The following is a 16,403-nucleotide window of genomic DNA, read 5'->3' as shown; positions in this document are numbered from 1 at the left end:
TCTCTGGTTTGAACAAGAGTGCTCTTCTCTTCCTTGGACTATGGTGTTGAGGACTAGGTAGTAAGAAGAAGGGTGGGAAAGGGCTAGTTACACACTGTTAGCAAAAGAGAGGTTGGGGCTGTTTGTTCTGGAGCCTTCTGTCTGGGACTGGGAAGAGGCTTGCATGGGTTTCTCCTCTCCGGTCGCAGGGCTGCGGCAGCTATTCGGCTGCTCTGTGCTGATGTTTCACTTTGGTGGGGGGGCATGAGGAGGGTAAGGGTTGGGTCTTCCTGTTCTGTCTCTGTGCTCTGACGCAGTTGTGTCAATGTCACATTATGCTGGCGCTGCTGGGATCAGTCCTGTGGCTGCCCTGCGGCTGCAGGGTGTGGTGGCGATCCAGGCACTCGGGGGTGGGGCCGGCACCTTCCCCGGCCGAGGGGAGGGGTTCCTGGGGCCCTGGAAGGTGGCCGGGGCCCTCCACTGGTCCTGCCCACCAGATTCCACTCCCCCTGAGGAGGGGCCGGGGCAGCTCAGAAGACCGGAGAACCCAGACGCAACAGAGCCCTGACACAGCGTGCTTTATTGCCAGGCTGTCACAGCCACTCACCAAGCTGGGAGAGAATGAACATATAATAATAAATTATTTTACTTACAATAAATAAACAATCCTGCTGGCACCCTGCTACCAGCTTTGGGTACCAGCTCCTGGTGGCCTGTGCTGTAGCACTTTATGACCAGGAGGAGCAAGGAGGCTCCAAAAAAAGCATGAGAAATTTGAAGTTCCCCCCAAAATAACTAGTCTATGCAAGCTGGGGGGCAGGAGCTGGGCTAGACAAAGCATTTGGGTCTGTGGAGGTTTAAACTGCTGAGTACCATTAATGCAATGTGATGCTACTTATTTTTGTAATTTTAAGGGCTACACTGCTGCTCCAGCAATACCAATATTTACAAAAAACCCCAACTTGATCTCATTTGATGACTGCTTCCTTTTCCCTTAGTGCTTCTGCCCACCTAGCCCCAGTAGGTGCTCTATATGCTTGCAAGCCATACCACCTGTGGCCCTCTTTTCCAAATCCTCTGAAATTCACTTTTCCAAATGACCATAATATGCTGTTGGAGGGACGAGGAGACCTCACAGAAGGGCACTTAGTTCAGCAGCGGAGCCAGACAGCACCATGCAGTACTTACTGCAATCTAGCTTATTTGCTGTATTTGCTTTGGCAGTCTTGGACACATGGAGGAGAAAGCACAAAGCAGAGACAGGTTGCATGGCAATACCTAAGCTTCCCTTTTTTAGGAACTTCAGGAATCTCCTTACCTTTGATCATATGCAGATGCAGCTTTACTGGGAATAATAATGGAACAGAAGTGCAGAGCTGCTGCTGGCAATTTAACCACTGTTATCTGGGCCAAACCTGAGCAGAGCTACACAACAAATCACTGGCAAGCGGCCTGTACTAGTGCTCTCTCTGCTTCAACACCTGCTGAACTGTGGAACTGGAAGGGAGCATACCCGGCTGGTTCCAAGTGGTGGCAGACCTGGCGGCTGCTGGCTTATCTTGCCTGCCAGCAGAGGGAAGCATAACTATAGCTGTAAATGGCTTCTGCAGAGGCGCTATTCCTGCACGGATTTGGAGCTAAGAAAAAGGCAAGTTGTTCCTGGGAAAAGATGGGTGAACCCGGCACTGGGGATTAGCACAGCCACACACACACACTGCTGATGTAGACAGAACCCACTGTTAGAGCAGATGCTCTGGGAGGAGGTGCTGTTCCTCCAGTGGGTTCTGGAGAACCCGAGATGGGAATAGTCCCCACCCTCACAACCTTCAGTTTTCAGAGGAGTCTGTCTCTTCATTGGAGCCTTCACTCTCAGCATCCATTTTTCGACGATGGTGTAGAGGTTTCCAAGGTGAGTTAATCCTGGGTGAGTTACGAACAAGCATATTTGCTGTGTCTGCACTGGAGCTGGCAGGACCAGAGACAGAAAGCCCTGAAACCTGAGCTACCCTGAAAGAGAAAAGAAATGTGCTAGACAGCGTGTTGCAAAAACTTCTACTGCAGCACTCTTGGAGTGAACCTGGGAGAAAGACTTAAAACTAGCACAGGGATGGAAAGATGTCCATGGCAAAGAGGGGGAACACATTGCACTGGTACCTCCCAGACTCACTTTGTGAATCTTTTCCTATTTAAACATATCTTCTGGGCTGATCTCATTCCTTCCAACACTCCTACTTTTCACCATCCATACAAAATTTCCCTGTTGATTAAAGACTGCTGCTTCCTCTAGATCCCTCTTTGAGTCACACTCTTCCCCTCTGCTTATGAAGATTTTTGTAAGGATTTTGTTAACTGCACTGAGGCACCACAAAGAAAGAAGCTCTTCCTGTTCAGGTTGCTCTTGTAGCTCCTCTATTGTTTTGTAGTAGAGCAGAGGAATAGGACAGTACTTTATTCCACTCCTCTTTAGCATGCTACCTTTAATCTGTTGCTTTACCACCTAGTTTAGGCAATTCCACTTACAATTTCTCAATTTCTTGATCCATGGCAGGGTCCAGAAACAAGTCTCCTTTATCTGGCAGAGCCCCTAGGGAAAAAAATCCAAACAATGAAAGTATCAGCAGAGTTATGCTAATCATTCTTCAAGAAAAATGTTCAAAGCATATCAGCATCCAAAATCTGACCTGCAAGACAGAGAACACGTTTCCTTATACCTCTTAGAGAAACGGACACAACGTTGAGGATCATAGACAGATAAAGAATGATGACCCATTTGCTGTGTCTTTCATACATGCTATAGCTGAGCTCAGACTAAATTGGAGGCAGCTTCAGTAGCCCCACTTCCTTCAGCCCTGAGGATTGGCAGTTTTCATTCACTGTACAAAATTAGAGTACTGGCTGTCAGGGAGATGGCAGTCTGTCAGCTTTGGGCCTCTCTTCATTGCCCAGTATAGTCACCAGTACCAGAAGCTTAATAGATGTGGTGTTGTCAGTGCCACAGCCTGAAACATGCACTATACCACCCAGAGTTATTAATGTTTTTGTGCCACCTGCCTTTCTTGTGGCATACTGATCTTGGGGATCAAAACACTCCGCGGATATAAGGCTTTTGCTTTCCTTGAAACCCAGAAAAGTCAGGCCTGACACTTGCACCTTGCCTACAGGAGTTAAGTGTGGATGAACTGTGCTCTAGCATTGCTTGCTGTCTGGGTGTGAGCATGAAAGGCTGGGCCAGTACTTGGTACTCTCTAAGATTAACATGCTCCTTTTCACTTTAGAAACCCTACTCCAGATGAAAGACGTGATATAGTTCAGGACTGGAACAGTTGATTGATAATCCTTGCTCTTCTCTGAAAACACTGGGACTTTAGCAGAGCCAGAAAGGAAGATGGGACTCTTAGGAAAGCCCTCCTTCCTAATTCTTTAACAAACTCCACGTTGTATAGGGGTCATGGAAGAGTGTGATCAGCCAGCACAGAAATGACAGAGAACAGCACAGAGATTGCATACCAGAGCCTGGAGAGTACCACTGCACACCAGGGCAAAAAAACTATTTGATAATCTATGCCAACAGTACCGTGAGGAATGCTCTTTCTAAGGTTTTTCAGGAGACTTGGGTGCTACACTCAATACCTTTGGGAAGGGGATTTGTATTCCTTGTGGGGACACAAATATGTTTGCTGGCTCTGTTATCTTGCTCTTGCAGGAGAGGCTGGAGAGCCACCTGTCCCACAGAGGCAGGCTGGAAGCAGTCATCAAAACTGTAGTGATGAGTGCCTGAAAACTAGAGTAAGTTTAGACCAGAACTGATTCCCCCATTTATTTGGGTTCTGGTCTACTCCTCCTGTAAATGAGCAGGAAATTCTGGCATTGCAAAACAAGTGTCAGGAGATCCACGGAAGTGTCCCAGACTGCTTCTTTTTGTGGGCTCAATTAAAAGAATAAACAACTAAAGCTTAACTTAGTTCTCTAATTGCAGAGTGCACAGTGAAGTCTCTAAGGCACAAGATTTACTTGGGAGAGTTGATAAATAGCACTTGAAGAATTCACAAATCAACACTGACATTGGAGATACACTGCAGATTCCAGTCTGCCCGGCTCTATCCTTGTTCCTCATGAGGAGCTGCTGGCTTTGTGAGACCAAACACTTCTCTGCCTGAAACTGCTCTCGCTGAAGGGTTTTGGGGAGCTTGTGATCCTCTACAGACCAAAGACTATTGAAATCACCCTTCAGGAGAGATTAAAAGACACCAGGAAAAGAATCCCTTCTTTCCTTGCCAAAAACGTTAGCACCTGTCAGAGTTGTGGTTGCTGCCCCTCCTCTGAGAGAGGCCTCAGCAGGAGGCTGGCAGAGGGCCAGAGGACGGGCCTACATTAATGGAAACGAAAATCCATTCACTTTGTAGATGGCACAATGGAGGCTGTGGGCAGGAGGGTTTTTTTTTTCTTTTCATCTGTTTTCTTTATGCTTGACTAGAAGTGGATTTCATAGGGCAAAGGAAAAAAAAGATTTTGCTTGCTGCCATCCAGGCATCACCTTCCTCCCAGTGAATACACTGCTTTCTAAGCCTGTTTTCAGAGGGGATTGCAGGGGTGTATTCATGCACCTTTGATACATAATCTGCCCTGCCCCAGAGGAACATTAGCAGCTTAAATGGTTTGCTGTAAGAAGGGGTTCAGGCAGGGAAGACACACTTCTACTTTACTATGACAGGCACCTGTGCAAAAGAAGCAGCCCTCAGGCAAGGTACACCTTTTCATTGAGTTGTCTTTGCAATTAGGGACTGGCAGATACTCAGGCCCAGAAGAGGATACTTACCCAAAGACAGAGTCATCTCCCATTAATGGCCAAGTGATTTGCTGAATGGAAAGGGGCTGAGTGTTTGGGAACACCCCCACACACAGCCCTCCCTCCCTGCTCCTGCCACTTAAATTTATCTTCTGGATACAGTCTTGTCAAACAGAAAAGCCATTACTGTTCCTCTCTGTAGGAGGAGGAAGAGCACAAGCAAGGCATATGGGGGAAATATGAAACTGTGAGTGAATTATGGATGGATTACATACTCTCTTTAGCCAATGTAACACTTCTTCCTTGCTCCAAACCAGCACAACATAGACACAAGCAGTGAGATGCTGGTTGCTAATCCCTGTGGTTCCCACAGCACTGTGGTACAGATTTTTGTAGCAGTTTGTGTTTTAATATCGGGTTTTCAGCAGGCCACAGAAAGCCACTAGCAAGATCACACTGTCTTGAGGGAAGATGGGGAAGAGCTGGGAAAGACTGGGCTTTTAACCTTTCAGCCAAGGAGACAGTAGAGGTTTTCCATTAAGTGTGCCTTCTTTCCTTATAGAGGAGACCAGCCATTTAAAATCTGCATGAGCACAAAGGGCTAAAACACAGGATGGCACCCCAACTCAGTAAGCCTTGAGGAAGCTCCACAGCTTCAGGTAGACAGTAAAGCACAATGTTATGTAAAGTTAATCCATCAACAAAAATATGAAAAACTTCCCCTTAATCTCTTCCTGACAGTGTAAAATGTGTGTTATATTTACAAATGAAATTCCACAGAGATACAGAATGACTGAAAATCTAGAGCTGTATAATTTACAGAAGTCTTACCTAGGGCTCGATTGATGCCCTGATCCTTTGCAAGAGCCATAAGGAATCCATAGAAAGTCATTCTCTGCACACTACTCAGCATTTCCTTCACAAGAGCAGAAGGTGGGCAGCTAGGAAAAGAGAGACAGAGATCATCTTGTCTTCCAATTATAATCTTCTTTTTTCTAAGACCCAGCTCAAAATTGAGAAATAAACCCTTTCACCTGGTCTAACACTGTAAGGTTGCCCTGACTCAGTTTAAAATGAAGAGCCACCAGCTTACTTATTGAGCACTGGATCTGCTCCCCTTTTGCTAAGCAAGATCTTTGCCTGGGGACATCCCTAGGAACAGTCTTACCTGTCTTCATTCCAAGGACAGTGAGAAAAGCCTAGATTCACTCAAAGGCATACACATCCCAACTCTTAGCATGTTTTTTCAAAAATCCTCTGGGAAATATTTGCTTTCAGAAGTCAATAAACTTTCATAGAAGTGTTAAGTTTGGAAAAGACTAAGACCACTGAGTCCAGTGGTTAATGGAGCACTGCTGTGTTCACCACTAAACCAGGTCCCTAACTGCCACTTCTACACATTTCTGAACAATTTCAGCGAAGCTGCTATCACATTATTATCAGTGATAGTCATCCAAGGGGCAAGAAAACCTCTCCAATGATAGCCTAAATATGTCAGAGAACACTATTTAGGTGAGGACTGAATTAGCATATCCCCTTCTTCTACACTCAACTTAATCCCTCGTCCTGAGCTCTAAGCAGTATCTTCATGGTGATTCTTGCTCTTGACCAATACTCCTTGAAGGATTTCATGCAAAATCAAACTGCCTCATAAAGAGGAAGTGTTGAACACTCAATGATGTAGTGGTACCCCTGGGAAATGTGGGGGTGGGCTGGTAATCCCTCAGGCAGCAGTGGTTAACCAAAGCCTGAGTATTGAGCTATTGCATGAAGGGCTGGGAATGGCTCCCCTCATAGTGCTGTGCAAAGCCTGACCTACCAGATAGGCCCACAGTACTCTTCCCATCTGAAGTTCTCAGGACATACAGGGAATGTAGAACTTTTGTTGTTTAAAAGAACAAAACAACCCATCAACTCCATGCTTAGATATCTAGCACTGGACAGCAGTTCAGCAGTAATTTTGTGGATCACAAATCTGGATTTGGAAACCTAATGTAGAAATCAGGTAGAACTTGTTATGAGTTATTGTCCTGAGTTATTTTGTGTTTCTAGACCATGACCTTCTAGGAGGGCATAGTTTTTTGCAGGTAGTGAGAATATGATCAAAGTGTCTGTCAAAGCTATACAGTAAAGTCTGCTGTTGCTCCATCCTCTGCTGAACTAAAGCTAGTCTTGTGCCTGGGATCTGTAGATGGAAACCAGCTCCAACCCAAGCTCGGGAACAGAATGACAGTGTGAACTCACCTAGGTACCAAGGCTTCATACTCCATCCATCCAGTGGGCTCTTTCAACTCCCAAGAATGCAACTGCACTTGTTTTTCCCCTCTAGCAAACTCATGATGGAACTCTCCTTGATGAAAGTGTCAATGCAGAAGTGAGATGGAGAGCAGAGACTCAAATCCATCTATTACTTGAAGAATCAGTTCAAACCCCATGTTTCTTTGGTCCATGAAATTGTTTCTCTCATTCAGTTAAAGCTGTTCAGCTATGATGTTTCCCTTCATACTTTGTCAGTGAGAGCCATGTGGGAATATCAGCTTGTTCAAAGTCCTCTCTTTCTTCACAGCTCCAACCTTACAAAAGGTCTCCAGAGACAGAGACTTCAAATTTGTATTTTAGACTCCATTCATACCTGTATTTTGATCTGTCACACAAGGACTCCAGGCATTGGTAGAAGAGAGATGCCTCTACTCCTTCGAGTGGGTTGCAGTCATTTGGGGGCTGGCGCTGCCGATGTTGCCCAGAGGATGATGTTGGCACAATCACAGTATTTGGACTCTTACCAGCCAGCAGATCTTGATAAATGGCAGCCACACTTTCCAGGAACTCTAAAAGAACAGAAACCTATTTAAAACTCAGGGCTGTAACCAGCAAAGCATCCTCCTGACCTACCAGACTGTGGCTTAAACTGTTGTTCTGTGTTGTACACAGCACTAACTGGAAATAAACACAACTCAAATAAACAGCATCCTGCATGTTCAGAACAGATATTATGTATGCCCATACATCTATTTCCATAGAAGTTGCTATCTTCTTCTTATGAGGATGATTATGAGATGTCACTCACTCTGTTGAGAAGATTCATCTCAAGGGAACAAAGGCTAGCTAGCACACTGATAAAACAGTGAAGCGTGAACGCTAATGCAAAACACAAAACTAGTATGTGATGTCTAAAATGTTTTCCTTCTCCACCTCTTGCCACTGTGTAAGAACTCGTCCAAGCTGGGAGCAAACTACATTGAACTGCAAGAGGAGGAAAGGAAGCATGTTAGTTAGGGCTCCAGGCTGTATATCAGCTTGCCTCCATGCTGCTCCAAAGTAAATATAACACAGGATCTAGAAGAAGGGCCAGGGCAGGTCAGGGCTAGAGTTGGCAGAAAGCCTCTCCCCAGGCTCCTCATACTACCCACTGTTTACTGCAGGAGTCTAATTTTAAACAAGTTTGTTTATGGATGTGGTCAGCAGTTTACAAATCTAGATTCCATTTGGAGTGGTTTGCATGTGTGTGGGTTGGTGGGAGAGTGTATGACAGGCTGCGTGTGTGCACTGTGCCTGGGTGAACAGGACAGGGATGGGATCTCTGAGAGTGTGTACACAAGAATGAGCTTGCCAGGACTCCAGTGGCATTTAAGTTCCAAGTGAATGGAAGTGCAATGCTGTGCATGAGGTGGGTGGAGAGGAAAGCCAGGATGTCAGCAGGCCCTGAGGCTGTGCTGAGTTTCTGCAGCTCCATGGAAAGAGAAAACTTTCCAAACACATTTTCCGTCCCTGACTAAAGGCATTACAAGCCTGGTTCTGCCCAACTCAAAATCACCATTTTGAACTGTTTTTTTTTTTCACAATAAGATGTCATGGATAAAGTTGTGATATGTACAGCAGAGTTACAAGGGAAGTATATACAGAGAAATAGTAAGAAAAAGATTTTTGTATTAGGGGTAACAGCAGACTCCTAACTGCTAGAAAGATGGGAACTCACAGGTTGAATCAAATCAGAAGGCCACCCAAGTTTACTCTCTGACCTCAGACTATGCTCACAACAGCTTCTAGCCAGTGTTTCTGTGTATCCAAACCTGGCCCATTTTGCCTGGTCGAGGCCAATTGTGAGCTACGTCCATCAGAGGGAGCCATTTCAGTGTGAGTGGACAGAAATCCATGGGCTTTAAGTTAGAAAGTGCTGTGTGCCAGGAGATGAGAAAGTGGCACGCTAGGCAGTGCTTGGGAGCATATCTAATATCCATTCGTCCTCTTTTTGTCCTGAATGAGATTCTCGTTCCTCAATCACAATTTAGAGAGGCTAGGGTGACAGGACGATGTATTTTAAAGCAGTCTCCCCGTAGAGGACAAACACCTGAATGCTCATCCAAGTTTCTCCACCTTGTCTCCTGAAGTTTAAAAATACCTGGGGATTTTACAGATGTATATGTGTGGGTGAGCATGAGGAAATACCCACACACAAACCAATATTACTTGATTTGTACTTTTCCTGCCAAGAATTTTAGAAGTATCTTATCTAGTTAAAACACAGACTGAAGAAGCGGGATAGAATACAATAAATGACCAACAATATGAAGACTGTTCATATGGATTATCTGTTCCTTTTGCTTTCCAACTAAGGGGTCTCAAACCAAACAAAAGAGGTGGATCTTCACAGGACAGGTGCCAAACCTGTGCAATTCTTCGTCAAAAGGTGTGGAGGGTACAATTTTTTGTGATTTCAAGGGGAGGCTAGAGAAGTTCTTGGGAGTGGAGTCCACTGAGGGTTCCTAAACCCATGGGAATTATACCTAGTTCAGAAACTCTCTGAGATGAAACCAGCTCATAGTTGAGGAAATATTAAGGGGAAGAATGATATCAATTTGTTCAGCTGCTTTTCCTTTAAAGGTACCAGCTGGTGGGTTTTTCCTATGCTGTATCCAGCAGGATTGAATAGTTTCCTTAAAGAAAGGGAAAATATTCCTAGTAAAAGCTAATTGTTAGCTGTTAACATAGTCTAGATAAAGCTGGAAATTCATGTCTCAAGGCCAAGACAAATAAATTCATCAGACATAGCAGTTGCGGGTGTGTCGTTATTCGCAACAATTTGGAATCTCCTCATTAAGTCTCCTAATCTCTTGATATCTGTGATGCTTTTCATCAGTAGAGTCCATTAGCTATATATTTTCTGTGAAAAAAACCATATCCTTTCAAGTTTGAAAAAGTGCAAAGATTGGGAAGCCATAAAATTGTAATGCTACAAATGGGAGAAGTCAACAGCTTCCCAGAATTTACCTGAGTAGTAGAACTGGATCTGGAAAGCAAAGAGGAAATCAGAAAAAGACATCAGGCAATCCATTGCATCATCCATCAGCACAATCCTATGATAAGATGAGAGAAACAGTTTAGCATCTACAAAAAAACTAAAGGTTTCTGTAACCAGGAACCTCAGACCGTGAGAAAGTGCAGGCAGGGAACTATGCACAACTGAGGATTGCTAGTGGCCCAATATAAGAAGCTAGGAGAGAGAAACGGGAACACCCATTGCTGCATGGATGTGGATGTCCTAATATCAATTGAAGGCAGCTTAAGAACCTGAAGCAAGGAGAAGATCCTGAATGTCAATCACACACTTCAGCTACAGTGTGAACAGAGCAGTGCGACATTCAAAGCCTGGTGGGACATGATGGAACAAACACTGGTACAAAAACTGCAAGGTTGGTTCACATGGTTATAAAGAATTGTAGAATATCCTGAGTTGGAAGGGATAACAAGGATCATCAAAGTCCAGCTTCTGACTAAATTTGACTACAGACAGGACAGTTACACAGGTAGTAAACTGGTGTAAGCAGAATGAGACTCATGCTATTCCTCGGTATATCAGACTTCATCAAACTGGGACATATTTCAGATTCATAAAGGCCACAACAGTTGCAATTCACCATCTATACTCAAACAAACACTACTTGACTACAGAGGAAATAACACTGCACCAACATTCAGCTTCCTAACTGCACGTTGTGAACATCCTATCCTTCCTTCCTGATAAAAGAATCAGTCTCTTTTCATATTAGGTCTATTATTTGACTATCAAGTCAAATTTCATGGCAACTGAAGACTTCCTGGGCCAGGGACAGTATTCTTTGTCTCTGCTAAGTTGTAGGTGCATGTAGGGAGCTACATGCATCCCTATTTTGAAGCACATTTCTTGAATATGGAAAATACCAGCCACAGGCCATAAACATAAAATATAAGTGATAGCAAAGTCCAGCTCTTCATTTAAGGGGAAAAACCCGTGGATTTCAGGGCAAAAATTAAAATAAAAACAATACTCTGGTCACTGCCACCACTACCTAAGGATAAAAAGGTCAGTCTCCGAAGTGGGGAAAATCAAATTCATCTAATCAATGACAGCTTAGACTGTAAAACAGAAGAGAATACTCCAATTTGATGGGAAAAAACCCCAAAGTATTAAGGCAATGCTAAAGAAAGGCAATTGGTATTTCTTTTCAACTGCATCTAGGTCTACTGAACCTGTACAGTCAGCATCTGGCATACCACGCCATACGGTGATTGTCAGGTCATTACAGCCAAAGTAAGGGTCATCCAGTAGGACCCTTTTGAACACAGGGCCAGATGCAATCTGCACACCAACTCCTGCAGTATCAATTGTCTAAACACATTGCTGGAGAAACACTGTTCTGTCTCATGTAAAAGACTCCAGGGAGCTGTGTGGGAGGCTGACCTAGAAGAACATAGGATCTTGCAAGACTTCCCTGCCACTCAGACCAGTTCTGTTCACTGTGGCAAAATCAAACATGTAGAGCAGCTTGAATTAATTATCTCAAAGAAGAAAGACTGGGGCTAAGAGGGTCCCCAGGAGAAAAGCCAGTATTTAAAACAAAACCCTTTGAAGATGTCAAAGTGCTTCTGATTTATTTATTACATTCCAGAAGCCTCCTCTCCTCCTGTCTAAAGAAGCAGTAGCTTCAGTTCTTAATTCTCACTAATAAGCATATTACTGAGATTGTCAGTGGCCACATCAAGGAAATGGCTTTGAAGCTGGCAGGCAGAGTATCTTCATCTCTCAGGCAAAACTGCTCAGCCACTGGCATTTCCAACCACTATTTAAGCACTGGAAATGCAATTGGCCACATCACTGATGAGCTGCACTCCCTCCTTTGAAATGATGGTCTGTCTCCCTGATACCCTCAAAGCACCGAAACCTTCTTCTCAAAGATGCAGGAAAACAACAGTGGAGAGTGGCTTTACATATTTGTTATGCAGAGAGAAAATATTACATCACCTTCCTAAGAATAAACCCATTTCACTTGTTAAATCTAAAACTCTGGTCAATGGCAATGCTCTACAGCACCAAGTTCCAGCCTCTTACTTAGAGGAGAGCATGAGAAAATACGCAGAAGTATGAGAATTTGCTGGACAATTTTTGCTGTTAAAGACAGCAAGGAGCCTCTGAGGAAGCCTGTACAGCACATATGTGACAGAGGAGCATCTAAGTAGAAGCAGGTGCACTCTGGTGCTGGGTTACTGACTCCGCTTGGCCCAGGGGTTTGCACGCCGGAAATGTTGAGAAGTCTTTAAATCCAATACAATCATTTATGAGGAGATTGACTGCAGCTGGCAATTCCCCCACATAGCCAGTTGACTAAGCACTCAAGGAAGCTGAGAGAGCATCATATGCAACATATCTGCACCTCTTCCTTGAAATATCTGGCAAGAAAAACCTATCTATGGACTATAACCTATACAGCAGGACCAAAACTGAGGACAAAATATGAAAGTATGAACTGCAACTCAAAAGAGTTCATCAGGTATCTCATATTTAAAGAGAATTTTTTTTCTTGTCCAAATTAGACTTTAAAATATGAGGCCACAGATGTATTTAAAAAGTTAGTAGTTTGCACTCAGTGAATAATGAAAATCAAGGAGGAACTTTGGAAAGGACTGAAGAAAAATGCCTACACTTGACGCATTCTGGTAGAGGGTATAGTGGTTTTTCAGGGTTCAAGTGGGTTTGGTTGGCAGGAAAGCCTTACTGTTGTGCCAATGGGGAAATTTTATGGTCTCCTGATTGTGGTTAAAATCTCAGAAATCCAGACTAGACAGGATGTTCCCAGAACAAACTCTAGACCAGGCAAGTTGCAAGGACATTTACCATTTTCTGCTACCATTAAAGACACAATCTGTCTTAAAGCCAGGATGGCTCAAATGAGTTTTCAGACACTTGGTTTATTTACTGAGACATGGAGGCAAAAATAAGCAAAACACACAAAACAGTCTGCACTCTTAGGCTATCTTTTAACAACATGAGTACTTAATTGCAAGCCCCAGTTCCATTAGTACTGATCAGTGCAACATGAGCTCACACACCAAATAAAACAGCATAGGAGCTGTAAACTACGAGGCTGTCACTACTCAAATGTGGGCAGTGAGTTTCTTGTGTTTCTCTTGCAATAGAAAAATCAGTGCTCAGGTACAGATCTTAAAATCATGGCATCAAACCAGAAAAAATTCCTTCATTTTCTGTCCTGCAGTTTCAAGATTCAGCAAGCCAAAAGGTGTCTCTGAAGATCAAAGGTATCTCTGTAGATTAAAGTCTTTAATCTGCTAATGGCTATAACCATTTGAAAAAAAAAATCCAAGAAATCTCACAGACACAGATATCCTAGTTCATTTTTTGGGTATGACTTCTGCACCAGGAACAGGAAAATAGAGCTCTCTGATGCCACATGAATAAAACCTATATTGTTGTAGAGTCCATTCTAATGTTCCAACATATCCTGATCTTAGCTATTGTTTGTCATCAGAGCATAGCAACAGCTCCTGCATGAGTGGACTGCACCATGCTGTGAGATCATCTCAGTCACGCAGCACTAAGGCTACAGCTATGACTGCCCTCTTCCCAGCAGTACCAATGCAGGTCCTGCCTGTGTCACTGACTGTTGTGGCTACTCCTGCTGCTACTTTATTTAATTATTTTCCTAAGAAAATTAGCAACAAAACTGTTGGGGGCGTGCAGACTGAAGAAGGAACAATGTCTCTAGGTTTGCATGTGATGCTCATGTTTTGCAAAGATCAGGTCAACTGGTGCTGTAAGAAAGTCTGCAGAGCTCACCCTTCTAACAGGCAGAAACCAAGGAGGACAATGGGAAGTATAGACCAGAAAAAGGACGAGAGTGAGCAACAATTGTAAGCAAAGGGGAAAATGGTTTAGAAATATGACAAGTTTTATTAAAATTGTTCAATTAGATTAGCTTGTTACAAAGCTAGCAATGTGCAAGTAAATCTCTAGCCAGACAAAAGTAGGAGTGAGGTCACCCCACCTGAGTCTGTGTGCCTCTGACAGAGATCTCATATCTCTCCAACACCTGCTCCCAAAGCCAGCTTGTCTGTCTCTACGACACATGCACAACAGTGCAGCAGGCCCCTGAATGGGGCCTCTAGTTTACAGCAGCCTTGTGGACTAAATTCTTTGACACAAACATCACAACATGTGTAGATATGCTGAAGTCTCCTTCATTGCATGCACCATCACAAATTCCTGCTCAGTTCAGCTGGAGCCCTATGAAATACACACCAGCACACGGGGCTGGTGCTTATGTACCTCCATGAAAGGAAGTGGCAGATATATCTCAGCTACAGGGCTAGCGTTCTTTCTTAGTCTGGCACTGGGGGACAAGCAACTGAACAGATGTGTGTACTTATTACATTTTCCATATCAGATAGTTAATAATCAGCTGCCTGGGCTGGACTGGAATCAGCAGGCACCATCAGTAAAATACTCCATATCACATTATCAATGCCCTGAGCCAACTATCAGCTTTTTGCCTTGTCTAGATTAAAATAAAATTTCAAACAGATTAGCTGCCATGTTCTTACCAAACATACTTTAAAACACTGGCAATCTTTCAGAGGTTAGTGTGTTTAAATGTGATCAACCATAGAAGCTGGGGCAAGGGGGAACACATTTTAGAATGGTAAACACTATTTGAAATCAAATTTTAAAAACTTGTCAGTTAAAAACATATTGGCTAACATCCTTTTATATGCAACTCATCTGAACATAGAGCCAACAGCAGCATTCTGCATTGATATTTCAGTCTTTGTATATCTTAAATATATACTTTTTCACACTGCTAGAGAAACACCCTGTTCTTAACCTCAAAAGATGGTGTCTCTTCCCCAAAACCTTAAAAGCTGAAGGTCCCTGTTCCTACCTTTACCCACAGGTCTAGTGCCTAAGTCCATGCATGCAGGAGTAATCTTGCCTTTAAAGAGAGAATGAGGACTCACCTTGCTGCTTTCTGAGTGAGTTCCATTGGGAAGTCAGGGCAGAGCAACTGCAGTAGGCAGTGGTATTCCTGTGCTGTCAGCAAATCTGCAGGAAAAGAGAGGTGAGAACATTGTAATTCTTTTATAGGCTGTTCCCTCCCCTTGCTTCCTCTCTAGGAAAAAAGCCTCCTATTCCCTTTACTGCCAATTCAAGTACTCTGAATATTAAAGACAATATAACTGTTCCCTAGACTTTCAGAGCTGGGCTCTGTAGATGGAGTTTCCAGCACCATCTGAAAGAGGTCTGATGAAGGGGTCTCTGCAGAGAAACAGGCTCCTGCAGAGAAACTGGTAACAGGTAGTGAGTGATTCAGTGTGAAAAAGGGGTAACCAAAACAGGGCAGTTTAAAGTGAGAACACAGTTTGGTTTGACTTGAATATAACCATGTGGAAAAAGGAATAATTTCAAAGTTGCTTAAATTTGCTGAAATTCACTGGCATGGTGACATTCCCCACAATACACTTGAAAATCATCCACAGAACATCTGGCAGCAGTAACAAAGGCAAACAAGGTTTTTGGGTTGTGTATGGAAGGCTACAGAGTATAAACCACAGACGTTATTACTCTGGCATTCAGTAAGGCAGCTGGATGGTGTCTTTTGGAATAATGTGTACAAATCTGGTCACTTTATTATAGGAAGCACAGAACAAAGATCCAAAAAACACAAGAAAACCAATCAAGTTATTCATGTTTTAGAGAGCAGCTTTGTGAAAGACTGGTCAAGAAGGAACTCTGTGGCTCAGCAGAAGGAGTCTAAAAGAGGTGACTCTTAGTGAAGCTTATAGGATCCCAAGGGAGTGGGAACATCCTGATGTCAAAAAGCCCTACATGATTGTATGTTCACAGTCCAAAAGGCTGTGGACTGGAGTTAAGAAGAAGACTAGCTGAACAGCAGCAATTTCGCAGTACTTCTATATACAGAAGAATGCAAAGTATGGAAGAGAGAGCCAGGGGTGGAAGTAGAGCCAAGCAGTAGTCAGGGAGGGGATCTCAAGGGTACTGGCAGCAGGACTGAGGTACAGAGCGTAAGTTGTTTCTCCACAAACACGTTAGTCTTCATTAGACTCTTATCCAAATAATTAACCTTGTTTCAGATGACAGCCACAACTTAGAATCACAGAATCAGCAAGGTCCAATCATTAACCAACACTGCCAAGTCCACCATTGAACCATATCCCTAAGCATCACATCTACATGTTTTTTGAACACTTCCAAGGATGGTGATTCCATCACTTCCCTGGGGGGAAGGGAGGTGGGGGGAGGCATTCCAATGCTTGACCACACTTTCAGGGAAGAAATTTTTCCCAATAT

General features: G+C 43.6%; 1 protein-coding gene across 1 annotated transcript in view; it reads right to left on the bottom strand.

The window, feature by feature from the left end:
* Nucleotides 1-541: 541 nt before the first annotated feature.
* Nucleotides 542-16,403, bottom strand: part of CSTPP1 (centriolar satellite-associated tubulin polyglutamylase complex regulator 1) — a 78,235-nt gene continuing 62,373 nt past the window's right edge. Inside the window, exons 4-9 of the mRNA XM_068193672.1 lie at nt 15,053-15,137; nt 10,034-10,119; nt 7,398-7,593; nt 5,597-5,706; nt 2,500-2,563; nt 542-1,986 (exon numbers count right to left, since the gene is read on the bottom strand). Coding sequence (XP_068049773.1) covers nt 1,806-1,986; nt 2,500-2,563; nt 5,597-5,706; nt 7,398-7,593; nt 10,034-10,119; nt 15,053-15,137 — 722 coding nt within the window. The 3' untranslated portion in view covers nt 542-1,805. The remainder of the gene's footprint in view (nt 1,987-2,499; nt 2,564-5,596; nt 5,707-7,397; nt 7,594-10,033; nt 10,120-15,052; nt 15,138-16,403) is intronic.

Source organism: Anomalospiza imberbis, chromosome 6, assembly GCF_031753505.1.
Source record: "Anomalospiza imberbis isolate Cuckoo-Finch-1a 21T00152 chromosome 6, ASM3175350v1, whole genome shotgun sequence".
NCBI classification, from domain to species: domain Eukaryota; kingdom Metazoa; phylum Chordata; class Aves; order Passeriformes; family Viduidae; genus Anomalospiza; species Anomalospiza imberbis.
Note: the sequence above shows the minus strand (reverse complement) of the source record. Positions and strands in the feature narration are given on the sequence as shown.